Raw genomic sequence first — 27402 nt, 5'->3', positions numbered from 1 at the left:
AAGAGAGAGAGAGAGAGAGAGAGAGAGAGAGAGAGAGAGAGAGAAAGAAAGAAAAGAGAAGAAAAAGATGGGCACATGCCTGTAATCCCAGGGGCTTGGGAGGCTGAGGCAGGAGGATCGCAAATTCAAAGCCAGCCTCAGCAATGGTGAGGCACTAAGCAACTCAGTGAGACCTTGTCTCTAAATAAAATACAAAATAGGGCTGGGAATGTGGCTCAGTGGTTGAGTACCCCTGGGTTCAATCCCTGGTGCACACCCCACCCCACCCCCCAAAAAAAAAGAGAAGAAAAGAAGACACTTGCACAGAAAATGCTCAGAGAACCTGCCACAGCCCTAGCTCTGCCCTCCCTTCCCGCCCCTGTGGGATTCCTTCCAGGTTCCCTCCTCTTTGAATGCCCTTCTGTTTTCCTCCTTCCTCCTCGGGACCTAATGAGTACCCATTTGTCTTTCAAGGCCTGGCTCCAGCTCCCCGTTCTGTGCAACACCTTTCAGGGTGTCTCATCACACTCTCGTTTTATCGTCTCCCAGCAGCGTGACCTGGATCCCATTTTCAGGAGGCAGCTTTGGAAGGAGTACAGCAGCCTCATTCCCAGAGTTGGCTGGCTTGGCTGCCAAACCCAGCTCTGCTGCTTCTTAGCAAATCATTTCTCTGATCCTCAGATTCCTCATCTGTAAAATGGAAGAATAATACCCATCTCATAGTGTAGCGGTGGGGGTTCAGTGAAATAAGCTGCAATGTTTTTCAGTACCAAAATGGAGAAGCAGGGAAAGAAAAAGGGAAAAGAGAATAAACACATCAAAGCCCTACTTGTAATTAATGTAGGTCCTAAGAATGTCAAGTTTGATAAAACTAGGCTATGAATTGGCTGGTAGATAGAAAGTAAAATTTACAAGAGTAAATTTACAAGAGACCAGTGAGGGAACAGACTCCTTCCAGGATTTAGGTCACACCCATGGCATAGATGACATTTTGATAACACTCAACTTTGATGGCTGTTAGCCAATTATTTATATTTGTTTGCAGAGACTCATTTGAAACAATTTACTTAATAGTTTGAACTCCATGGGGCACAAACGTGAAATTATTCTGTTTAGTCTATATGTATTTTGTAGATAGATATCAAATCTTGTTTTCATAATCTGTAGCAAAACCTTGGCTGGTCCCAAGCTCTTTGGTTGTTTCTAGGTATTAAAAAACAAAACAACAGCAACAAAAACCAAGCCCTCCAGTGCAGTCTAAGCTTCATGCTTTGAACCCGATGTAATGTCCACTTCTTTGGCATTCTGTGCACCAGTCTGCCTCTAAAGAGGCCTGGGATGAGGCAGAGTGTGGCTGTTCTTCATCTGTCTCACTCTTATTTATTTATTTATGGTACTGGGGATCAAACTCAGGGCTGTGTGCATGCTAGGCAAATACCCTGCCTCTGATCTACATCCCCAGCCCTGATACCTCTGAGCTATGCATATTTTTATTTGTTTATTTTTTAATATTTATTTTTTAGTTTTTGGTGGATACAACATCTTTGTTTGTATGTGGTGCTGAGGATCGAACCTGGGCCGCATGCATGCCAGGTGAGCGCACTACCGCTTGAGCCACATCCCCAGCCCCCTATGCATATTTTTAGATGGGGTCCTCCTGTGTTGCCCAGGCTGGGCTCCAAAGGAGATCCTCCCCTGCTCCTGCCTTGGTCTCCCTGGTATCTGGGATCATAGGCACACACCACCGTACCCAGCTTCTCTCACCTTTTGGCCCCTTTCTACTGGAGGATTTGGAGAAGGATGGGGGAGGGATGAGAATCTTTGTGCTTCACTGGGCTGTTTGATTGCAGCCTCTTCTGTGGGTTTTGTGGGTTCTTGATGGCTGTTCTCGGGATGGCAGGTGTCCAATGCCATCTCCCGAGGGGGCACCCGGGCCCCACCCTTTGCCTCCTCTCAGTTCCCACTGACAGCTGGAGTCCCTGTGCCTAGGGTTGGCTCTCCTGTGGGGAAGTGCTGGGAGGACAGCTCAGGACACATACTATCCCCCAAAACTTGGGGATACCTCTTAGGCATGTGGGCTGCTTGCTTGTCATCTTCATCCCGCCACAGCCTCTCCTCATCCCAGCAGCATGCCTCTGACAGGAGCCCATCATCTGGAAGGGCGATTCTCCCGCAGGGCTGTCCTTGACTAATACTCCCCTACATAGTGCTCCCCCAACTCTGTTGAACTTATGTAGTCTGAGATGGTGGCAAGGCTGGGTGTGCTGGGTTTAGCAGAGCCGAGTTGGGACACTGAAACTGGTTAAGCACAGGATATCTATTTTTATTGGGGTGAAATCCACATAACATAAAATTAACCATTTGAAAGTGAACAATCCAGTGTCATTTAGGAGGTTCCCAGTGTTGTGTAACCACCATCTCTGTCTGGTCCCCACACATCTGCATCACCCCCATTTCATCACGGTACCCATTCACCAGTGACTCCTCCTTACTCTGGCCCCCAGGCATGGCCACCACCAATCTGCTTTCTGTCAGGATGGTTTTAAAAGTGTAGTGCATTTTGACATTTTCTTGTTTTTCCTAAGAATATCTGGGTGACTCTATTAGTCAAAGGCTTATTTCCCCCCAAATTCAAAGGGATTGGAGTATAGAGTAGGATTTTTAGCCAGAAACCACCAATTGTCAGCTTTCAATAACTACCTCTGCACAGCCACAGTTGCCCAGGGCCGTATATAACTGTTAGGGACAGGCACTTACGCAGTTTTTACATCTGATAACACAGGACCAGGTGCCATGGGAAGATGGGAAGAGAGAGGGGCATGGTCCAAGGGGAAGCCCACCTGCCATGGTGCCTGCTGTGCACCCTTGATCAAATTGTTTTGCTTCTCTGGGCCTCTCTTCTCATCTGTACTATGGGCAGTGATATACCACTTATGCAAGTTGTAAAACCATAAAAAAGAAAAAGCAAAGTTTAGAGTAGACAATCTTTAAGGTCCTTTGAGATTGAGACTCGTTAAAAAGCTTCGTTCTTTTTTTCAAAACTTTTTTTAAGAATATTTTTTTAGTTGTAGTTGGACCCACTATTTTATTTATTTATTTTTATGTGGTGCTGAGGATTGAACCCAGCGCCTTACATGTGCTAGGTGAGCGCTCTACCACTAAGCCACAACCCCAGCCCCTTTTTAAAACATCTTTTAAATAACTTTATTTATTTATTTATTTTTATATGGTGCTGAAGATCAAACCTACTGACTCCCCCGCGCAAAGCTCTACCACTGAGCTACAGCCCCAGCCACACAGGCTTAATTCTTATCTCCATGTGGGTCCATAAAATATTAGGGAAAATCTAAACAAAGGTCGACAAAATAAAAGTTGGCACCAAGCTGTGGTGCAATGGCTTGGAGGTTTTTTGTTTTTATTTTTAATTTTTTTGGTACTAGGAATCGAACCTAGGGGCGCTTAACCACTGAATCACATCCCAGCACCCCCACCTTTTTTTTTTTTAAAGAGAGAGTGAGAGAGGAGAGAGAGAGAATTTTTAATATTTATTTTTTAGTTTTCGGCGGACACAACATCTTTGTTTGTATGTGGTGCTGAGGATCGAACCGGGGTCGCACGCATGCCAGGCGAGCGCGCTACCGCTGAGCCACATCCCCAGCCCCAACCCCCACCTTTTTTAAAACAACATCTTTAATTATTTTTATGTGGTGCTGAGGATGGAACCCAGTGCCTCACACTTACAAGGCAAGTGCTTCACCACTGAGCTATAGCCCCAGCCCAGTCTCAGCCCTTTTTAATATTTTATTTAGGGAAAGGGTCTTGCTGAGTTGCTTGGACCTCGCTAAGTTGCTGAGACTGGCTTTGACCTCACTGTCCTCTTGCCTCAGCCTTCAGAGCCACTGGGATTTCAGGCGTGCAGTAGCATCAGCTTCAAGTTTCCAGAGATCTGGAAAAGGGAGGGCTGGGTCTGTCCCCTGTGAGAGGGATGCTGTGGAAACATTTGTTTAAGGGACTCTGTGAGAAATAGTAGGAACAGGAGCAGCCCAAGTCTAGGATCCAGATCTCAGTGTGCCAGCAAAGCCATGCTCTGTGTGTGTGTGTGTGTGTGTGTGTGTGTGAGAGAGAGAGAGAGAGACACACACACACACACACACATACACACACACACACACACACACACACACACACACCTTCTAATGGGAGGACTGTTGGAAATTAAAAGATGCTCAAGATATGTATCTACCAGATGCAATGTGTGGACCTTGCTTAAATCCCCATTTAAACCATCCAACTGTAAAATAGACATCTCTGGGACATTTGGGAGCACTGGAATATGGATTTGGAATTAGATAGCTATACAGAACTTTAGATAATTTTGTTGGGGATGTTAATATGTAAACGCATGTGTGTGAACGATTTAATGTGCTTGTTATGTAAGAAACTGTCCCTATTTTTTAGAGACCCAGGATGAAATCATTCAGCAACATTGTGATGCCTGGGACTTTTTTTTTTCCCCACAAATGTAAAAATAGATGAAGCAAGTGTGGCAGAATGTAATCATTGTTAAAGCTAAGTGATGGGTGTTTGAGTGTTTATGGTGCTGTCTGTATGAGTCAGGATCTAACCAGGACTCCAAAACCGCTGGAGTGTATTTAAAGCAGAAGGGCGCTGAGGCGGAACTTGGTTACCCAGTAGATGGAGACTGAGGAGCCCAACAAAGAAGCCAGAGATCCATGTCAGTCACCACCAGCCCTGGGCTGCAGGGCCAGAGAAAAGGTGCTGTCCCTGGGGCCCAGGGTCGCCTGGCTAAGTTAAAACCACAGCAGATTTTTGGACAGGAGCTGGAGTCTCAATGGGGCTGTAGTGGGGACATGACCAAACAGAGAAAGGGGGAGAGAAACCCTGGATTCTCCCTTCCTCTCATTCCCAGTCTCCTGCCAGTGCTGTCCCTGGGCCAAGTGGGAGAGAGGCGTGGAGGGAAGGTGGACAGGTCCTGCCCCTGCACACCATCCTCTCTCTGTTTGCACACACTTTTTATGAAAGCTCTCTACCCTACAGCCTAGTTTGCAATTAACATCTCATTGCATCTGGCGTGGCTTGGAGATCCCTTGCCATCTACCAGAGAGCTCCGGAAGGAAAGGCCGATGGGCAGAGCTGCCGTCAGTTCCATTTTAGAGCAGCTAACTTTTTTAGATAACATCTTTCTGGAAAAATAGACCAAGAGCACTCTCGCATCGGCATAGCCTGTCAACGAGGACCCAGAAAGCATCAAATGCCATCACCGCAGAGCCATCAGCCTTCAGAGACCATGGAGATTTGGCCTGATTTTTCACAGTGGTCCTGCTGGTGACCTACCCCAAATCTACTCCCCCGTCTTCCTACTAATAGAAACTTGACTTTGTTCAGGCTGACGATGTGCCCAACTTTAAAAAAAAAAAATTGCTTCCCCAGTGTTCTTGGAGTTACTGGTGACCTTGTGATCAAGTTCTTGGCTAAATCTGATGTAGATGAAAGTCCATGGGGAGGGCAAAGGCAAGTCTCTTTGCTTTTCCTATTCTTCCTGTGTGAAATGTGGATGTAATGCCTGGTGAGGCAGCAGCAGTCTTGTGACCATGAGGACTAAAGTTAGGTGCCGGAGCAAGGAGGAGCTTGGAACAATGGCACCTCCCCTGCCCATGGCTGCCTACTCAGAAATTTCTTTTTAGGTGACTAAAATAAGTCATTTATACATTTAATCCACTGTTGGGTTCTATGTTGTTTGCTGTTGAGTACATACCCTGACTCAAAAACAACATTTTTCTTTTTTACTCAACAAAAAGGGGGGGGGGAAGAAGAAGTAAATCAGTGGGTAACCAAGGAAAAGATCCATAGCATTATCTGTATGGCACAGTGCTAAGCACCCAGCAGAGGAAAGACATACAATGAATGAATGAATGGACACGCCCAGCAAGTGGCCGGTTGAGTAGTGCATCTGAAGGGTGTGAAGGCTTCTAGTAGCGACACCACCTTCCACGCCTCCAAAGGAGACCAGCAAAAAACACTGTGAAGATACCTGATGTCATCAAATATCTGGGGTTAAGAAATGATTTCCTGAATGGAATGGTAAAAACTCAAATAGCTCCCTTTGGAGGAAAATATCTGTTTGTTCTTCATCCAGCAGATGGCAGGACTCCAAGGGGACAGGTGTGGAGGGCACACCCTAACGAGACCCCCACTGTGTTATGCCCTGTGGAGCTCCCACCCTCTGTACTTGGGTTGGGAGGAACCTGGGGCTTGCTTCTAACCAACAGGATATGGCAAAGGCGATGGACTGTCAACCCTGGGTTAGACTGTGTCGTATGGCAAAATTGATTTTACACACACACACACACACACACACACACACACGGCTCTAAGCCAACTTGAGTGAGCAAGAGACTCTTTTGTGCTGACTTTGAAGAAGCGGCTATGTTGAGAGAGGACTTTGTGGCAGGAAACCAGAGAGGAGCACCAGCTGACAGCCAGCAAGAAAGCATGGCTCTTGGTCCTGCACGTGCAAGGCCATGCATTCTTCCAACAACTTGAATCTGGGAGACTCTGGGGCCAAACGCAGGTGTGCGCTGAGGCACTGAGACACCCGGTCCAGCCTCTGCTGAGACTGCAGCCTGGTGGGTCCCCAACCAGAAAGGACCCAGGAGCTGGGAGGTAATTAATGTGTGCTATTGTAAGCTATCAAATCCACAGAAATTTCATACATCGTAGTAAAAAAAACGAACCAGAGGAGATAGAGAATAAAGATACTTTTGAGAAAGGGAAGAGGCTAAGAAGAGTCAGCTAGGTCCTGGCCTGGGCGGTAACTCTGGGCAGAAGATTCATTTGTTCATTCATGGATTTGTCTGCTGCTTGTGAAAGGCCACAGGTAAGCCAGCCCTGGGTCACCAGATGAAGCTTCTGTCTCACCCCCTCCTTTCTCCTTTGCCATGCAGCCAGAGCAGTGGTGTTCCCACCTGGATGTGGTAGAAGGGGCAGGAAGGGAGATTCACATTTCCTGGGTCCCCACGGTGACGTCTCTGTAGGGCTGGACGCTTCATGTACCCACTGATTTCCATCATGCTGCACAGCGACCCACGTATAACCATTTTACAGATTAGAAAACTGAGGCCATTCAGCGGGAGAGCAGGGATTCTGAGAAGTCAGCTCCTCCCACTCTGAGTTGGGTAGGAATTTGGCTTAGGGGAAAACCAGGTCATCTGAGCTCATGTGGCCTACTTTACCAAGCTGCCTGCCTCCCCCACCTGTCCCTCCACCACCACCTCCTCGTCCTCGTTTAATCAGAAGCACATTTATAAAAGGTGAAGGTATTATGAATTTTAAAAAGTACAACGCTGTAGTAACTTATGGTAATTTTTAAATTGAATAAATGTCTAGGGTGCCTTCTCCCTTGTCCTTTATCAGTATATTCTTTGCCTTCTACAGAGACATTATTAGACTATTCTTCAAACGCTTTCTAAATTTGAATCTGGTATCAACGTTGCTTTTGGCTGCATTTCTCTGCATTGCTGTGAGGGTTCAGTGGAATAATACAGATAAAGCATCAGGCCTTTTTTTCTGAAAAAAATGCTTCTGTATTCTTTTCTTTTTGCTTAACATGTGAGCTGGTCCGAGTCCTGGCAGGAGACAAGATTCATACTGATGTCCAAATGAAGAGCCATTTAGTGAAGCATGGTTTTCAGATACGTGGGCAAGTTTCAGAAGAGTAACCAAGGGTGCTGAGGCATCCAGGAGCTGGCAAGAGCAGGAAGCTGTCATCAGCCATAGGACCCAAGGAGTAAGGGCAAAAAAGGTGGCACCAGAATCCAGATGGGGCTGCCTAGTGGGAGCTCAGAGCTGGAGGCTCTGAGACAGGTAGAGACAGGAGCAGACATACCCCAGCCCAGCTCTCCCCCCACCCTTCCAGTTCCCACCAGTGTCTCCCATTGGCTGAGCCCAGTTTGCAATCACAGGGCCAAGTTAGGGTGATATAGACTACTGGGGTCAACCTCCAGGGCAGGGCAGAGCATAATTCTGGAAAGCCAAATGGAGAACTAGCACAAGTTCCCTTGTCATTACTATTCCTTGAAGACGGGGTTCTTCATGGCTAAATAACACTTCAGTATATGGCGGGTCTGCAATTTATTATTAGTAGTAGTAATATTAGATGACATTTGGATTGATCTCTGTTCAATTAATACAATAGTCATCTTTGCCTTTAATTATTTGTTGACATCTGCCATTTTATGTGACTGAGATATTGGAGATCTTCCCTTAGCTCACAGGCCTGGAAAGTTCCACAGGCTCAGAGGCCAGGCCCACTACCCAGTCATCCCAAGGTGCTCTGGAAACTGTGGCGGGCCATCAGCCCCTACCTGTCTGCCCAGTTACATGGGCAGAAGGCTTGGGAAGCACCTGGAAGAACTGTCTCGAGGCTGGACCCAGGGCGGAGGGATGGAGGGCGAACACCCAGGAGTTGGTCTAATGCTCACAAAGGTGCCCACTCCCTAGATGGCTAATAAATTCCAGCAGTCTCTCAGCCCTCTGGGCTTCCTTCTGCCTTTCATCCTGGGGCTCCAGCAAAGCCCACTGTACACTGGGCCATGGTGAGCTTCCTCCCCCTGCTGGCCAGACAGGGCATCTGCAGAAAACAACGTCCAGCCAGCTCCTGCAGGTGGCAAGGGAATTGCTACCTTGACACAGTTAATCCTCAGCATCCAGGCTCTGAGAAGCCCCCTGAGAAGTTTGCACAGGACTTTGAGTATCCAAGACATGTTTGGCTTCACCTCTCTGGCACAGAGATGTGTCTTAGAACAACAACATCTGACACTAGTGGAAATTTTAATTGGCATACATGCCAAGAACCGAGGTCACCTCCTCCAGGAAGCCTTTGTTAATCATATCCCCCAAATACCCAGTGCAATCTCTGTGACCCTTTTCCCTGCTTCCATACTATTTTTGTCTGTCTCTGACTCAGGTGAACAAGCAAAATAACTTTATTTGCTCTAATTTTTACATTTTTATCTGGAACTCCAATTCCACCAAGAAATTGCAAGCAACTTGATTTTAATCATTTCAGGGTCTTCCCCTGTCTTTCTTTAATTATTTTAAAATATATATGTTTATTTCAATTGCCACATAGTAATCGTACATATTTGTGAGTTACAGTGTGACATTTTAATACATGTATACGAAGTGTAATGATCAGATCAGGTAATTGGCGTATCCATCACCTCAAACAGTTGTCATTTCTTTGTGATGGGAACATTCCATTGTGTCTGAGAGGGAGGTAGAGGGGAAAGGAACTCCTACCCAGTGCCCAGACCCAGGCATGTACAGCTACCAGTCCTCCTTATCTGTGTTTGCCGCTGTCTGTGGAGCGGTTCCTGGGCAGCAGCCAGGGAGTCCCCAGGAGAGGCCCCATGTTCCCAATGGTGGAACCCTGGCACTTATAAGATTTGGATTCATGGGACTCTCTGTGGACTTACTTTACCCTGAATGATTTTGGAGTGAAGGAGAGCTCTATTCACCTTGGCCTACATCTGCCCCTCAACTTGGTGCCTCCCAGGGAAACATGACCAGGCTCCCTCTTCTCACATCCCATCACCCACTGGGATCTTGCCACATCCCAGGGGCTCAGTTTGGAAATAGAGTCCTGAGCTGACCTTTCACCTCTTCCTTCCATCAGCCTAAAGGACCTTAGCCTGGTTTCCTCCAGATCTCTCATCCAAGCCCAAGAGACTGTCTGTTCTCCTGAAGGTCTAAGAGGGCCTTGGAAAATAAAAACATTGAAGAAATTATTTTAAAATATATATGTTTATCTTAATTGTCCCATAATAATTGTACATATTTGGGAGGTACAGTGCGACATTTTAATACATGTATTCAAAGTGTAATGATCAGATCACAGTAATTAGCATATCCATCATCTGAAACAGTTGTCATTTCTTTGTGTTGGGAACATTCAAACTCCTCTCAACTTGCAATCTTGAAATATGTAATTAATTGCTGTCATCCATAGTTACCCGCTGTGCTAGAGTCCTCCTCTCCATTTGTACCCCTGCACCTGTTAACTGCTCATCCTCCTCGGCCCCCACCCTTCTAGGCCTCTGGTAAGGAGACCAGTCTACCACATTTAGGTGAGAAGGGGAGAAGAAAAGAGGAAGAAAGGGAAAAAAGTGGGGGGGAGTGTGTATGTGTGTGGGGAGGAATCACCTCATTTTCTGAATAAGCCGCCACACAGTCCTGCCTGCATCTCTGTCCTGGCCCCTGCTGTCCCTGGGAGCCACTCAGGTATGTGGTTGCTGTTAGAGACCACAAAGAGGCCTTGAGCCCCTCAGGGGCAGGGTCCTCCCTGTAACCCCGGCCTCTAGCACAGGCCTGGCCTGGAGAACTGTAAAGGTGTGGACTTTAGTAAAGATCTTGAAACAACCAGGAAGAGCAAAAGCTCAAGAAAGGGAGCTGCAAGGACCAGTAGAAGAACCCACAAGCAAAGGCACACAGGCTCCTGGGAGAGAAATCTGCTAGGAGGAACAGCCTGTAGTGAAATGAGCATCCAACCAGAAGCCAAGAACTCAAAAGTAAACTAGAGGCCAAAAGTAAACTTTTTTTTTTTTTTTTTTTTTTTTAATGTGGGCCAGGTCTTATCAAGTGTGGAAGGCAGAAGTAGAAGAGATGGTCTTTGCAGTTGATGCTGCTCTGTCCAGCAGTGGGTGTGACTGTGGGCAAGGACTTGACCTTCGTTTTTCATTTTTCTCCTCTGTAAAGTGAGAATAAGAATCTCCCTTTTGTTGGGCTGCGGGTGTAGCTCGGTGGCAGAGCGCTTCACATGCTTTAGGCCCTGCATTTGATTCCCAGCACCAAAACCCAAGAAAAACCAAAACAGAATCTTCCCATGATAGTATTGTTATGAGAACTGAATGACCATAGGTGTAAAAAGACCCAACTGAGGACCAGAGATGTGTCATTCTCCCTAAGTGGAGGAACCACACTTCAACCATCAGGAATGTCAAGGACGAAGCAGTGGCAGCTCTCAGGCTCCCAATTAAACAGCAAGACAGTGAGGTTGGCTTCACCTTGCAAGTCACTGGCCTGTGGACTCCTGCAGTGCCAGCTTCCAGCTTGTTCCCTCTGAGTGCCCACCTCCTGCCCTCATCTCCTGTTCCACTTCCCTCCGCGGTTCCTCTCTGCCCTTAAATTTGATCCTAGAATCAGTGAACCAGCAACCTGCCTCCTTTCCTCCAGATGTTCAACCAAATGTTCAATGATGCCAGACGCTTGTGTGCAAAGGAAGGAAATAGACCCCTGCTCTTGGGAGGTTGCTATCCTTGAGAGGAGGGAGCCAGAGACAGGGAATCGCTGATAAGGAAGCAGAGGGAGCCGCAGGGCACAGACAGGGCAGGAGGGACAGATGAGGAATGGGTCCCTTTTGCCTTGTCTCCCAGGGAAGGGAAGCAGACAGTTCTTCTGGCAGAGGGAACAGCATGTGCAAAAATATGGAGGTGACAGAGTAGCCTGTAGATCGATAGAGCTGGATTCCTAAAGTGAGGCATGTGGGAAGAGACAGGCAGAGACAGAGGCCATCTTGGACCCCTCAATCCCATTAAGAAGTTTGGTTCTATATTTTGTTGTAGAGTCATTCAAAGACAAGCTGGGTGTGACCTCACCTCTGGGAGCTGTGTCTTTGGGTTTTTCCAGAGAAACCAATGCATGAACTGTCAGCACCAGCCTAGTGAGGTCTGGGTTTGGCTAAAGGCAACCATGAGCTGTCTCCTTCAAGGTGGCTTCTCCTGGAAACAGGAGAATTTCCAAACAGAATTTCCAAAACAGAGTGATGTGACTCCTCCACTTCTCCATTCCCTTTCCTTCCCCCTTTTCCTTTCACCTGGGCCTTTTGCCCTTAAGTGCTCTTTCCCTGAATTTCCACTTGGCCCACTCCATCTTTGCTCCAATGTCATCTCCTCAATATCAGCCATCTTTTATCACCCTATTTAGGTGCTTCCTATCCCTTGTCTCAAAGCAGCCCTGCTTTTCATCCTATGTGCTCTTTAATAATTTATTCCTTGTTAATTGTCTGTGTCCTTCACTAGAACACAAATATAAAGGCAGGGATTTCTATCCAATGCGGTTTCTCCAGAGCTTAGAATGGAGCCTGGTGCATAGTAGGTATTCAATGAATGTGTGCTGTTGACTGAAGACAGGGCAGGTTTGTGTCAAGTGCCCTCTTGTCCTGTGGTTACTGTGAGGTCAGGGACAGAGTGAAAACACCAGCGATAGATATTCTTCTCAGGCCAAGTCCTACAGTGCTCTCAGTAACGATCTTAGCTGCTGTCCACACAGCTATCCCCTTTCCGTGGCTCAGACTTAATCCTTAAGCACTGACCTCAGCCCACAGGCTCTTGAGCACTTGGGATTTCTGGACACTGGGCTCATGCAGGCTGCCCATCCTTTGCTCCTGAATGTACCTACTGCATGTCTTTGAGGTGGGCCTGGAGGACATCCTCTGTGGACACAGATGAGGCAGCCCTGGTCTCTGCACTGTTCCCTGGTCCAGCTTATCCCCCAGGCCTGAGACTGCCCTCAGACCTGGGGCAGCTGCTCACCTCTTATTGAGTGAATGAAGCAGCCCAGGAGAGGACACTGCCATAATTGTGCAGTTACAGAGCGGCCCCCTCCTTTTATAAAGCAGGATGCTGAGGCTTCCAAAGCCTGCACAGCTGGCTGGGGGAAGAGCCAGGACTCCGAGCAGTTCAAGGCCGCTGCCGTTTTTACCACCTCACATAAACTTTGTACATCCACTCTCAAAACAGGATAATTTCCGTACAGTTGACTTACACCCGGGTACTGAGTAGTTTCCAAAACAACGTATATCAAGGTGTTTGTAAACTGGTAAGTACATTTTGTGAGTCTAGACTTTCCCCCAGAGCTTCGATTGTGACTTGTATATAGTGGGTGTTGAGAAATGCTTTCCTATGGTGTCACTCTCAAGCCCCCAGGTTTCTCCTCCCAGGCGCCCTCCCCACCTCTCTGCTCTGGCTCTGTCTTTCCACACATGCACCTGCCCACCCACCAGCCACTGAGCACCTACAGGCGGGCCAGGTGCTGAGCCAGGTGCCCAGGATGCAAGAAGGAAGGGCGGGGGGCCTGCCGGTGAGCCATTCACGGCCCAGTTGGGAGAGCCAGACAAGGAGCCAGACAGAGCGCAGCGCGAAGAGTGCGCGCCGAGTGCGCCGGCTGCCATGGGAACAGAGGGGCGGGGCTGTAACCACGCGGAGGAAAACAGCTCCTTACATCTGTGCGTTGCTTTCAGCTTTTCAAAGAGATGGGTGTGAAAAGTGGAGGGAGGGCTAAAAATCAAGAAATGGAGTGTTCTCAGTCCCAGTCCCATTTGTTCACGTTTGGGAGCGATCACCTTCACTGAGCCTGTGCTCCTTCCAAGGGGGGGTGGGGGGGTGGGGAGTAGGGAGCAGGGAGAAAGATACAAAGGCACTCCTGTCACTCACAAGCGAAGCATTTTTACAGCTCGATGTTGTGTTGTTTTTTGATATTTGTTTTTCAGCAAGGCTTTGCAGCATCAGTGGGCACTGGGCTGAAAGGATTCTCAGAAGCAGCAGAATCCTCACCTCTTACTAAAGAGCCTCTCCACCCCCCGCCCCCCCCCCCAAATTACACGACTTGTCAAGGCACAGAGAATTTAACCTTTGCGGTGGTTTGGCTTTTAGGTGTAGTATAGCAGCGGGATAGGGTAGATAATGCTGTGGTGACAAATGACCCCCAAATCTGTGCCTGGAAACCTCCAAGGTTTATTTTTGGCTCCCCCCCCCCAGGGGTTCACCCGGTGTGGGCTTTGCTCATGCCTTCCTCATTCAGGGATCTGATTTCTGGATTCCTGTTAGGGGTTGCGAGGTGGCGAATGATGCTTCGCATAGACGTGGCCCTTCACTTACTAAATTCAGGGGTGGAGTCACTTTCGCTGCCTACCTTCCAAGGGAAGTGGGTGGCACCATCAGTGGCCAGACAGGAGAGTTACAAGGGCAGAGGAGCAGGCTCTGAAGGCCCCTCACCTTTTTCAGACCCTGCTGAGACCTGACCAGCTCTCCCTGCTGCTCTGCTTAAGCACCTCAGAATGTGATGGGGCCAGTGAATTAAGAGCACCCCTATTTGGGCTGGACTTACTCATGTAATCTGGGGGTGTGTGTGTAGGATATGTGTGGACGGGTGGTAGGATGTGTGTAGTATGACGTGAATGTGTTTGTGGGTGTATGTGTGATGTGTGTGTGGTGTGTGTGTTGTGTGAGTGGGGTGTGTGTGCATTGTGTGGTTTGCATGTAGTATGTAAACACGGTAGTGTGTGTGTGGTGTTTGAGTTGTGTTGTTGGTGTGTGAAGGGGTGGTATGTATGGGGTGTGTGTGTGTGTGGTTGTAGATGTGGTGCGAGTGTCTTCTGTGGCTCCAGCTTGTGGGCAGGGGCCATGTGAGCAGGCCTCCTGGTGCCTGCAGGAGACTCTGCCTCTGGTGTGGTGAAGCTCTTCTCTTGGAAGGAGCTGATGGATTGACTCCTCGATCAGTTAAAGAACATTACCTTAGGGTCAGCTCATCTAAAAGCAGTGACCTCAACTTTGGGGTTCACATGAATCACCTCAGGGAGAAACTGGTGACAACAGCAGTTTCCTGGGTCTCAGGAGAGCCTGGGGATTGGCATCCCACAAGTGCCCCAGGTGCTTCAGAGTTTCCTTTGCCAAAGAGATCTCATTGTACTCTCCATCTTCCTCTCTTGCAGGAAGGTTTAGAAGTGAGATGTTGGACCAGCGTCATATGGGGACAAAGCTGTGACTGAAATGCCCATTTGGGGTTCCTGGGTGGCCCACATGTTCCATATGTACTTCCTAAGAGCACTCCAGGACACACGGGGTTTGCCACAGTCTCCAGGGGCTCTGCCTCTCTAAAAAAGGGTGCTGCCGTGATCCCTCCATCCCACTGAGGCCACAGCCTTGATGAAGACAGCAAACGATGCACTTGTCCCCACCCTGTGCCAAAGGTCCCCATCCTGGCCCCAACCCAGCAGCTTGGTGACCATGGAGAGTTACCCTCACTGGAGCTGCCACTTCCCATCTGGACCCAGGACTAATTCCTGCCTTGCTTTGAGGGGTTTTGGTGGCAATTAAATGAGATAATGTAAGGACGTAGCCTGACTCCTTACATGGGAGCTGTAGTATTGTCTCGAGGAAAAAGTTCCAGTGTGGGGCTGAGGGGAAGAGTCACCTCAATGGACCACCTCTGCCACCTCTGCTGAGGGCCACCCCAGCTTTGGTGTCATCAGGGAAGCGGGCCTGGTGCTCTCTCAGGCACTGCATCCTGGGGCCACAATACAACTCCTCCTCCTCAGGCCCAGGCCTGCTTGTCTCTAAGCCTTTCCCTGTTGCTTCCCCTGGGCTGTCAGGTCCGCCTTCCTCAGGTCAACTAACCTCTCAATAATTTAGCATATCTCCCCTTGCTCAACTGAAGATATTATCACGAGGCAAAACAACATCAATTCATATGTATGCAAGCATGTCCCCAGCAGCTGACACCAGCTCAGGCAGCAGATGGCTCCTGACACGCTTTTGGCTGGCAGGGAGAGCTCTGAGGGCCAGATTCAAGATGCCTGGAGTAGAAGTTGGGGGTGGGGGGAGCTGCGCTTCTCCTGTGTTAGGAGAGGAAGCCCCACAGGCTGGGGTCAGGCAGCTGGAGCCCAAATTCCTGGTGGGCTCTGTGCCCTTGAGCTCTCTGCTACCCAGGACGCCTGCACATGCTTCCTCTGTGGACCTCAATGCTGGGCAGACTTTGCTCCCCAGGAGTCAGTGCGGGTAATCAGTGTGCCAGGCACTGAGGAGCAATGACAGGGTGGCCTCTAGCAGTGGCTAGGAGCAAAGTTGAAAGGTGCTGGGGCCCTAGCGGTGCCTTATCCAGAAGGAACGAGTCAGGTTGAGAGGCTTGGCCACAGCAGCCTCTCTGATGGGAGGTTCTCTGAGAAAGGGACACTGAGCTGACCTTACAGCAAATACAGTCTTGTCTTCAGCAAACACTTCCCGAACACCAACTCCCGTCAGCTTCCAGGAATAGGAGGTGGTGTTGCCTGTTGCCCTTTTGGGGGTCCCAGGCTGGGGTGGAGTCAGACATAAACAAAACTCTGTTGCGGTTTGAGAAGGCTCTGCAGGGCCTGCTGCCAACTCTGACTCATACCACAGTCACCTGAGACGCTTCCAAAAGTGCCATGCTGGGCTCTGATTCAGTCCCTTCCTGACCACTGTGCCTTGGGCAATGAATGACTAGTAGATAAAAATTTTGCTCAACTTCCTCAAGCTTCAATTCTGGGCCAGGAACTGTTCCAGGTGCTTTGCAAACAATTCATTGGAACAAGTAGGTGGGCACTGTTACTATTCCAACTTGCAAATGGGGAAAACTAAGGCACAGAGAGGGAACGTAACAAGCCCAGAGTATAAAGTTGCAGAGTCAGGTTCTTAATCCAGGTGGTCTGACTCTGAGGCTAAAGGTGGCCTTCAGGTCCTGACCAAGGGCACCCTGGGGTTCCCAGTCTCTTAGGACCCAGATTCCAGTTTTTTCCTGCCTTGGCAATTTGACAAAGACAGGCACATTTCAGGCCCACAGGGCTGCTCACAAGCTGTGAAGGGGCCTCCCAGTTGGCTGAGTGTAGATCTGACCTGATTTGGACCAGATCAGGGAGCTTCGCTCAGGGGTCTGGAAAGTGAGGAAGTCCATGCTGCTGGGCAATAGGGCAAGGGTTGTGGTCTTTTCACATGCAGATGAATTTAGGAAAATTCAACACCCACAGTGACTTGAAGTCTTGGAAAACTGAGCCAGTGAGCAGAAAAAGAGTATGCTCCTGGCTGTTCCAGGTAAGAGTGAGCATAATTACAGCCATGCTGTGAACGGTTAGTGCTTAATTAGCCAGTCAGGGTCCTGCCCTGGCATCCATCTGGGGCTTTGCAGCAGTGAACTCTGGTGAGGCCCCTTCCCTAAAGACAGCTCCCCAGCATCTTTTCTGTGGCTTTATGTCAAGTTCCAACGCACTGCTTCATCTCCTGTGGATGGGTTCTCTATTATCTCAGAGGGTAAATTTCTAGCAAGTTCTGCTGGGGCCATACCTTGGCAACTTGTTTGCATCAGTGAGTGGTGGTCACAGTGAGATCTGGATCTCATCCCTGGCAGGACAGAAGGAGCTGCTCCTTATAGCTACTGTTCATAAACTCTTTAGAGTTCTCAAGAGAACACTTCTTAGAAGTTAGTCCCTCATCATGTCTTATTGAACAACAATTCTTTTTTTCTTTTTTTTGGTACCAGAGATTGAACCCACAGAAGCTGAACCACTAAGTCACATCCCCAGCCCTTTTTGTTTTTTATTTTGAGACAGGGTCTCACTAAGTTGCTTAGGGCCTTGCTAAGTTGCTGAGGCTGGTTTTGAATTTTCGAACCTCCTGCCTCAGCCTCCTAAGCCACTGAGGATTACAGGCCTGTGCCACTGCGCCTAGCAACAATAATTCTTTCTAGAGAACTCTTCCTGTTCAGATTGGCATGTGGTTTCAGTCTCCTGTTTGGACCCAAACTAACACCATGCATTCCTAGCATGCATGAGGAAAGTAGGGAGATCTTTTAGACCACAAGTGGGGAGGAAGGACCTCAGACTTTAGAGAGTTCTAAGAAAGGTTTTGTCCAGGCCAATAAGGAGTCCTTGAGTGGCAGCCACCTGTAGGAGACTGACAGGTTACCTGCAGTGGTACTGCCACCATGCTCAGTCACTGGCTGAAAATAGCCCACGGAGGCCTGGTCTCTGTGCTAACATGGTGGCAGATCTAGAGAAACAACAACTGGGGCTGTCGGTCAAATCTCCTCCTGCAGCAGGTCTGAGCAGCACATTTTCATGACTGCCATAGTTAATGACAGAAAATTGGCCACACCCCAAGAACACAGGCCAAGGCAGGGATGCCAGAATCTGTCACCTTGATGCAGAAATAAGGCATAGGTCCAGGCTCCTCTGAGTAGGACTTCACTTAACACACACACACACACACACACACACACACACACACACATACACACACGATGTAAATACACACACACATATATTTATACATTATATTGTATATATAATATATATACACATAAATACACATTTATTTGCCTCCTACTTTAGTGAATAAAACCATTCAAAATTCCACCTTAATAGGGCTAGAGAGGGATGTAGCTCAGGGATAAAGCACTAGCCTAGCATGCATGAGGCCCTGGGTTTGATCTCCAGCATGGAAAAAAATCCACCATAACAGGATTACTTTTAATTTTGTGAATTTCCTCCCAAGTTACAATGTTTACATTACTATAATCTTCATGCAGGTAATATTTTTTAAAATATTTTAAAAAATGATTTGCTATTTATAATTAACATTTCCCCATGTTCTTACCATAGGTTTTATAATTATCCTTTTCAGTGTCTGAACAATATTCACCATTTTCTAAATTACTGCTGTTCACATTTCCATTGTATCTATTTAAAAATATGGCTAATGCTCTTACGTACATCTTTGGGCATGTACTATTTAATGTCTGTTGGGTTTTTGCCCTAGGATAAATTTCTAGGTTTGACATTACAGGGCTAAAAGATATAGTCTTATGATTTTATCAAGTTTTGCCATACTGCTTTCTAAAAATATTTTATCCGCTAATAACATAATTAACTATTGCTGTATAACAAGTTGCCAAAAACAACATGCAATTGCTGCCTCGCTGTACTTGTGGGTCAGGGTCCAGGCACAACTTAGCTGTGTTCTCTGCCTCAGGGGCTCTTACAGGCTGCAATGTTGACTAGGGCTAGGGTCTCTTCTAAAAGCTGGACTTCAGAAGGATTCTCTTTCAAGCTCACATGGTTGCTGCCAGGTCTCAGTTCCTTGTGGACTGTTGGAATGAGGTCCATAATTCTTAGCTGGCTATTGGTCAAAGGCCACCCTACAATTGTTTCTTGGCATTTGGGTCTCTCCAACATGGCTGCTTGTTTCATTAAGACATGACAACCAAGACAGTAATCAGCTTGCAAGATGGAAGTTACAAACTTTTGTGAACTTAATCATAGCAATGATATATCCTTCCTATTAGTCGGCTACCCAAGATAATAAACTTATTAAGATATAAGTTCTCACAGGGCTCAGTTTGGGAGGTTTCAGTCCACAGTTGGTTGCCTTTTGCTGAGGTGGGCTTTGAACTTGTGATCCTCCTGCCCCAGCCTACTGCTGCATTTAGGCCTGTGGTAAGGTAGCACATCAGGGCCTAAGTGTATGGTAGAATAAAACCACTCACTACAGTAGCTGGGGGCAAAAGATAAAGTGGAAAGAGGCTGGGTCCCACTATCCCTTTGAGGGCACACCCTCTAGGCCCTACCTCCCACCATGGTGGGGATCAAGTAGCATCAAAGTGGGGACAAAGTCTTTAATACTTGGGTCTATGGGGAACATTCCAGACCCAAACTACAGGACCCTCAGTGTTGCTGCATTGCATTGTTTAGAACCAAAGGCAGCAAGACTGCCTGTAGCCAAGAACAGCAGGACCAGGGATCTCTGTGGCCATGGGCTGCGGACTACGAATGTCACCAAGAATGTCTGCTCATGTCATTCTTACCACAACCTAACAATGAACATTCTAGAGTTAAAATATGACTAGTATAGTATGTGTAAAAGACCACCTCCCACTTAAATGCCCTCTCTCCCAGCCTGGAATCTTCCCATAGGGCCACCTGAGTCCTTTGCTCTAAGCAACCATCTTTCAGAAATTACATGGGCAGCAACTTTGTAATTTCCCAAAGGAGCCAATTCATAGCAACCTAAGAAGTGCCCTGACTGGGTCTTTGAAAAGCTATGAAGTAGAGCTGTATTAGGCAGCAAAGTTTCCTGAAGTGGGATGGAGGGTGGGGAGGGATTCTGGTTTCAAGGAATTACTAGCCTTTGGGAAGTAATTTTAAGACCTGAACACCCTAGTACTTGTACCACTTAAAAGCACTAAAATGTAGGGAACCAATCTTATTTTATTTTTTAGTTTTTGGTAATGGGATCCAGGGTCACTTACCACTGACCCACATCCCTAGCCCTTTTTGTATTTTATTTAGAGACAGGGTCTCAATAAGTTGCTTAGTGCCCCACTTTTGCTGAGGTTGACTTTGAACTTACTTGTGATCCTCCTGCCCTAGCCTACTGAGCTGCTGGGATTACAGGGGTGTGCTACCATGTCTAGCTTCAATCTTTTCTTTTCCTTTTTTTGGTATTGTAGCTGGACAGGATGCCTTTACTTTATTTGTTTATTTTTATGCGGTGCTGAGGATCGAACCCTGTGCCTCATGCATGCTAGGCAAGCACTCTGCCACTGAGCTATAGCCCCAGCCCCAGCCCTTCCGGCTCCCATCTTATTGTTTTTTGCCATTCTGGGAACTGAAGTCAGGGCTCTTGCATGTTAGGCAGCGAGGCAGTTTCCCTACCACTGAGCTACATTCCCAGCTTGGGAACCAGTTTTCTACTATATACCCTTCTAGGCTTCATGTGCTGCAATGGCTTCCATGTGTGCTCAGCTTCAAGTTGGGCCCTGCACTGTGGACACCAGAAGGGACAGAGATAGTGGGACCAGCCAGGATCAGGAAGACTCTGGAACTCTGTTTTTTGTATTCTGGCTGTAGCTGGAGAAGTATGTGTGTGTGGCTGTGGGGTGAAAGGACAACATACCCACACACCCACACATGGTGAAGCCTCTGGGAGCCTAGGTTTTGGAAGTAAGTGGCACATTAAGCATGTGTGGGGACTAGGAAGAACAATGAGTGGGGACAAAGACTGACTTGGGAATGGAGGGAAAGAGTAAGCAACAGTTCTGGGGTTTACTCTCCCCCATACTGGGGCTACCTTCCTATATTAGTTTATCTTCTGTTGTTGTAACAAAATACTTGAAACTGGGTAATTTATAAAGAAAACAGGTTTATTTGGCTCATATCGTGGAAGTCCAAGAACATGGGACCAACTTCTCTTCATCTCTGGTGAGGAGCTCATGGCAGATGGCGTCATAATGGTGGGAGTGCACTCAAGAAGGAAAGATCCCATAACCAGACAGGAAGTGTGGGTGGAGTGGCCAGTTTTATTATTATTTTTAAACTACAGCTTGCTCTCATCAGAGTTCACTTCCAGAGATCAGTATTCATCCTTACTGAGGGCAATGCCCCCAGTGACCTAATTATCCCTTACTAGGTCCCACCTATTAAAGGTTCTACGTCTTAACACTGCTGCACAGGGCAACTTCTACCCTATCAACCATTGGTGGACAAATCATAGCACTTGGGCAGATCAGCATGAAGGCCTGATGCTGCCATCTGGGCTCATGCCAACATTAAAAGTAGATGGGTGGGGGCAGAGAGTGGCGAGAAGGTGGAGTCCATCAAATTCAGACTCCATATTTGACCCCCTTGGCATGATGGTCCTTGATGTACAGCAGTAGCTATGGCTAGGTGACATCCCAAGGAGCCCTGTGAAGTGCTATCTGCCAGGGTGGACTCTTATTCACCTAGTTGTACCTCATCTATCTGTCTATGTACTTATCAAGCCCATGCCTTATGTTGTCCTAGGTGCTAGGGATCTGTGAGATGAGCAGGCGTCCCCTGTTCTCAGCCAGCGCAGGTCTGGTGGAGGGACTTGCAGGTTGGCACAGCACACTGAGTTCTAGACCACACTGAAATCCTAGCAGGAAGGTGTACCATGACCACCCTGGCTTACTCTTCTCGCAAGGTCTCCTGCCAGGAACTGTCTGCCACCACCAGTGCCTTCCCTGGGTGTGACCTAATCCCTTTGTCCTGTTTTACTGGCACCATGTCTGAATTCTTCAAAAATCTTCCAGAAAAAACATTATTTCCAATGTAAGGATGACATGAATGGCCTAATTAGTCCTGGTTACAGCTCTCCTCACTTTGCCCTGTTGGATGGAGGTCTCTTGTCCAAAGATCAAAGCTGAGGGGCTGCTTTCTGTACCATCAGAGGGCTAATGGGGAACAAGGATACAGTCCCCATGGATCCTATGACACGTGCCTGGTTCACTGCCTACCTCCACCCTCTGTTGTCCCCAGTGTCCTCACCAAGCAAAGCTGCGCCACTTAACCCCCTCTGCTCTCCAAGCCCTGATCATGCTCTGTACCCCAGGAGGCTGACTGCTTTGGACTCCCCAGCAGAGCCTCAGATTTGCAATGGTTTGTTCTTTCCTCCATCTTTAGGCAGAGCTTCTGCTGTGTTCCAGGAACACCTCCCTTCCTCTTCTGGTCAGGTGCCTTTCCTGGTGCCCCATCACTTCCCTGGTTTCCCTTCTCTGGGTGTACCATTTGCATCCATAGGACTTTATTGGCACACCACTCTAAAAGCCCCACCAAATTCACATTTTAGCCTCTTAAATATTTTTTTAAAATATATATATATATATATATATATATACACATATATATATTAGTTCTTGATGGACCTTTATTTATTTATTTATTTATTTATATGTGGTGTTGAGAACCCAGTGCCTCAGACATGCGAGGCAAGCATTCTGCCACTGAGCCACAACTTCAGCCCCTAGCCTTCTAAATCTTTTAACCTCCACCTCAATGGAGAAAGACTAGAATTTGACCACTGGGCAGACAGAGGAGGGTTCTTCACTGTAGGAAAGGGTTGACTATTACCAGCACCTCTAGTTGGGAAGATGTGGCCTGACTCCTACAACCAATGGAATTCAAAGATAAAGGAGGAGCAATATCCTGTTTTTTCATGGTACTCTTTCTGCCAGGTCCTCTTATTCATGATTTCACATAACTCTATAATCCTGTGAGGTAGTTTATATCCTCTCCACATTATAGTTGAGAAAACCAAGGCTCAGATTCATAAAGGGGGCTTGCCCAAGGTCCCTGAGTTCATAAGTGGTAGGAGAAGATAGAATCTAGGATATTTAACTCCAAAGCCTATAATTTTTCTGACTGTGGTGTGTGGGTCCAGAGGTCCCAAGGGATTCCCCCAGACAATGCCAGAGTGGTATTTGCATGAACTGGAACTGTCCTGGTCATGAGCACCTCAGGAGCGGCCTGGGTTGGGTGCTACCCTCCATATCTGCAGTACAGAGTCCAGGCAGGTTGTGTAGGGTAAATGCTTGATGCGGAACCAGTGTCTGGGGACAATGTTCCCACTGGGTGTATACAGCTTCTCCCCGCGTCTGCCCAAGAGACTGCGCAGGGCCAGGTTGCCTGACAGAACCTTCTCATAGAATTCCACTCCACCTCGGGCATAGGCTGTAGACAGGGAGGCGGTGCGGCGGTCCAGCCAACCTTCCAGGGCATGAGTAAGAGAGTCTGTGGAGAAGGCATAGGCCACGAAGCCTGCCACTGCTGCCACCAAGTTGAAGGCAGCTCGTATGTTCATGGGGCCTCCATAGAGCCCTAGTGCATGCTTGGCACCCACACTCAGTGCCCAGGTTCCTGCCAGGCAAGCTGGGGCTGGCAGGGCCTGCAGGGCAGCTGCACTAGTCTCCAGGTATGCCACCTCTCTGGCCAAGGCAAACTTCTGGGCATCACGGGAGAGGGTCAGGGCATCTCTTAGACGGGTGCCTGCTGGGGTCTGCCAGTCTACTCTTTGCCCATGTACGACCACAGGATGATCAGTGTTGGTTACTGGGCCACCAAGGAAGCTGGCAGGGATGCCTATGACAGCCCCGGCAGGGAGTCTTGGGAAGCCGGCACTCACAGGCTGGAAGGTAAAGGTGGTGAAGGGCTTGTAGCAGTGGCCAGAAGGGACGCCCATATCCTGCAGGACCTCTTGGAAGAGGCTTTGTAGTTCTGAGGAGAGTGGGGCCGGTTGGCCCTGGGGCCAGTACTGGTAAAGCCACTGGACCACCGGATCCGGGAAGAGGTGGTATGAGATTTGAGCTCCAAACAGGCCTGTGCAGGAACCCACCAAAAGGGCTGTCCTGTGTCTCTGTATGAAGGCTGAGACCCGCCACAGGGGACCAGCCATGAGTGCTGCCACTGCTGACAACCTGGCTAAGAAAAAGAGAACAAGAGCAAAATCCTTCTTTAATGAGGCAATTCTGCATTGAGGTTTAAAGCATGGGCTGGCTCTACAGGCAGACCAAATGGGTTCAAAGAATCATTTCTCTACTTGCCAAATAGGCATGCGACAGTGGCCCACCTCAAAGGTGGTTGCAATGAATAAATAAATGAACATACATAAAACAATCAGTGTTTGGCTTAGTAGCAGACATCCCTTGTGAAAACAGCTATAATTCTTATTTTTATTCTTATGGCCATGTACAGTACTAAGTACCCAACTACCTCATTCCACCCACCATTCATTTCATTGTGAAGCCTTATTATCATTAATTTGTAAATGAATCATATGTTCAATTTATTGGGTACTTTATGCTAGGCACAGTTGTAACAGTTTACATATACAGCTGTCCCTAGGTTGATTCTAGGACCTCTGACCCACCCTGCAGATATAAAAATCCAAGGATGCTCAAGTTCTTTATATAAGTTGATATAGTATTTATGTATAACATATGCACATCCTTCTGAATATTTTAAATCATCTCTAGATTACTTATAATAACTAACACAATGTAATTGCTATGTGTATAGCTGTTATATTGTTTAGAGAATAATGGCAAGAAAAAAGTTTGCATGGTCAGTACAGATACAGTTAAAATATATTTTTGATTATTAGTTGAATTCATGGATGCAGAACACACAGATATGGAGGGCTGGCTATATTAGGAAAATATACCTGTACTACTAATAAACTTAAGAGATATTTAAACATATATACACAGAGAATTATTCCTCTGAAACCACAGGGGACTGGTTCCAGTACCCCCCGATACCAAAATTTCTGAATATTCTTCTCTGTATAAAATGGCTTAGTATTTGCATATAGCCTATGCACATCCTCTTACATATTTTAATAATCTCTAATTACTTTTAACACTGAATGTAATGCAAATATCATGTATATAGTTGTTATACTGTATTGCTTAGGGAATAAGCAATAATGTTCATACAGATGAAAAAATTTGTTTCCAAATATTTAAATCTGTGATTGGTTGAATCCCTAGAGGTGAACCCTCTGATAAAAAAGCTAACTGTATGGGCTGGGGTTGTGGCTCAAGTGGTAGTGCGCTTATCTAGCATGCGCAAGGCACTGGGTTGGATCCTTAGCACCACATAAAAATAAAACATTGTGTCCACCTAAAACTAAAAAAAAAAAAAAAAAAAAAAAAGTTGACTGTATGACATACAACTAACTGAATCTTCATAACCCCAAGACTTATGCTATGATTGTCCCTATTTTAAAGTTGTGAGAATTGATGCATGGCTAGGTTAAGAAGACTGGCCAAAATCCCAGGCTAGTGTAGGGTTATGGACTGAATCATGGCCTCTTAGTACACCAGAATATGACTGTATTTGAAGATAGGGTCATACAAAGGAAAGGAAAATGAGATTGTGATGGACTCTAATCCTATCAGACTGGTGTCTTCATAAAAGTGAGATTAGAAAAACACATGTATAGGGGCTGGGGATATGGCTCAAGCAGTAACGTGCTTGCCTGGCATGTGCAGGGTGCTGGGTTCCATCTTCAACACCACATAAAATTAAAAAATAAAAAAAATAAAGACATTGTGTCCACCTAAAACTAAAAAATAAATATTAAAAAAAAAGAAAAATACATGTACAGAGGGAATATCACAAAGACACAGGGAGATCATCTGCAAGTCAAGGCTAAACCAAACCTGATCAAACCTTGGTCTTGGACTTCTAGCCTCCAGAACTGTGAGAAAATAAATTTCTCCCAGTTAGGCCACCCAGTACTGTTATTAGCCCTAACAGTTAATTCAGGCACAATATTTGAGCATGGGCTGTCAGGCACCACAGCAATGTACTCATTTTAGAAAACCTGTTATGCTAAATCATAAACATAAACAAAGGTAGAGACAATAATATATCAAACTCAATCATTATCAACTCAGCCAATACTGTTTCATTTATTCCTACCCCACATCCCTGACTGGTTTATTTTGAAACATTCCAAACACCTTATCATTTCATCTGGGCATGTCACCTAATAATCACAATTATATAACTTTGGTTGAAGCTTATTATTTTCCTGTCTGTGAACAATGTTTAATTAGCAATGACGTTCAGCAAACGAGAACGCGGGGTACTGCTTAGCCTGTTTTAATAAGGAAATCATACTAACGTCATCTCATTTGGGCCTTTCTTTCCAAAGAGGAAACTTAGGCTCGGAAAGGAAGGATCCTGGACGAAGCTCTAACGCACCCAGGGCTGCCGGCGCCAAGGCAGGTTCTGGGGCCTCCCCCGCCGGCGGCTGGGCGAGGAGGGGCGGCAGGACCTTCGCACAGGGGCTCCGCTATGCCTCCACCCTAGGCCCCCGAACACCCTGCGGCAGGGAAGCTAGGGATGAAAGCTCGGCCCGCGAGTCCAGGTACCTTCCGCCTGGCTCGGCGCGCTCACCTGCTCTGCGGCTGCCCAGTACGCGACGACACGCGCGCGGAGCCCGGCGGGGGCGACCGCAAAGCACGCCGGTCCGGGCTTTGGGGGCGGAGTTTTCAGAGGGTGGGGCCCGGTGAGTTGCTCGTTGGTCCGGACTCCGGGGGCGGGGACTCCAGAGGGCGGGGCCGGGTGCGTCACTCGCAGGTCTGCGCTCTGGGGGCGGAGACTCCAGAGGGCGTGTCCAGGCTTTGGGGGCCGGGACTTGAGGGACCCAGTTTCGGCGTCCGGCTCTCTGGCTGGGATCTGAGGGAGAGGACCAGCCGAAGGGCTAGGAGAGGGACTCCTGGAGAAGGCGGCTGGAACTTTTTGGAGCGATCTGCTGGCTGCCGAAAGAGCGGTGCTGGTTCTTTGATCATCTGGTTGAATTCTGGACGGCGTGCGAGCCTCCTCTGCGGCCCATGCCTACCTGATGGTCAGCTCCGTCAGCCCCGGGCATTCCCATCCGGAAGCGCTCTCGAGCTCCTGGCTTTATTTTCATTACCGCGTTCGGTGCCTTCCAGCGGCTCCCACATTGTGTAGTCCGCAGAGAAACAGCATGTCAGTCGCTTCTTCCCAACAGCAGTGGGAGGTAGATCAGGGATCGGTTTGCCGATACGCCAAATCCAGCTCACCACCTGATTTTATAAATAGAGTTTTATGGGAACAAAGCCACGCCATTCCTTTATGCGTCGGTGGCTGCTTTCTTGGTAGAAGGGCAGAGTGGCTAGGACAGAGACAGCCAGGCTCATAGGATTTAACACGTGCCATCGGGTCCATTAAAGAAATAATTTGGGGCTGGGATTGGGGCTCAGTGGTAGGTAGAGCGCTTGCCTAGC

At 47.7% G+C, this 27402-nt stretch overlaps 1 protein-coding gene across 3 annotated transcripts; it reads right to left on the bottom strand.

The window, feature by feature from the left end:
• Positions 1-20975: 20975 nt before the first annotated feature.
• Positions 20976-27123, bottom strand: LOC144254713 (transmembrane protein 177-like). 3 transcript variants are annotated; one of them, XM_077798204.1, is made up of 3 exons: positions 26994-27123; positions 26549-26830; positions 20976-24061 (listed from the first exon to the last, which is right to left on the bottom strand). In XM_077798204.1, exon 3 carries the CDS (start codon positions 24033-24035, stop codon positions 23100-23102), a length of 936 nt encoding a protein of 311 aa, XP_077654330.1. In that variant the 5' UTR covers positions 24036-24061; positions 26549-26830; positions 26994-27123; the 3' UTR covers positions 20976-23099. The 3 variants fall into 3 exon arrangements, with proteins under 3 accessions (XP_077654330.1, XP_077654329.1, XP_077654331.1); XM_077798203.1 differs by having other exon boundaries at positions 26549-27123; XM_077798205.1 differs by having other exon boundaries at positions 20976-24057; positions 26549-27123.
• Positions 27124-27402: the final 279 nt, after the last annotated feature.

Source organism: Urocitellus parryii, chromosome 1, assembly GCF_045843805.1.
Source record: "Urocitellus parryii isolate mUroPar1 chromosome 1, mUroPar1.hap1, whole genome shotgun sequence".
NCBI lineage: Eukaryota > Metazoa > Chordata > Mammalia > Rodentia > Sciuridae > Urocitellus > Urocitellus parryii.
Note: the sequence above shows the minus strand (reverse complement) of the source record. Positions and strands in the feature narration are given on the sequence as shown.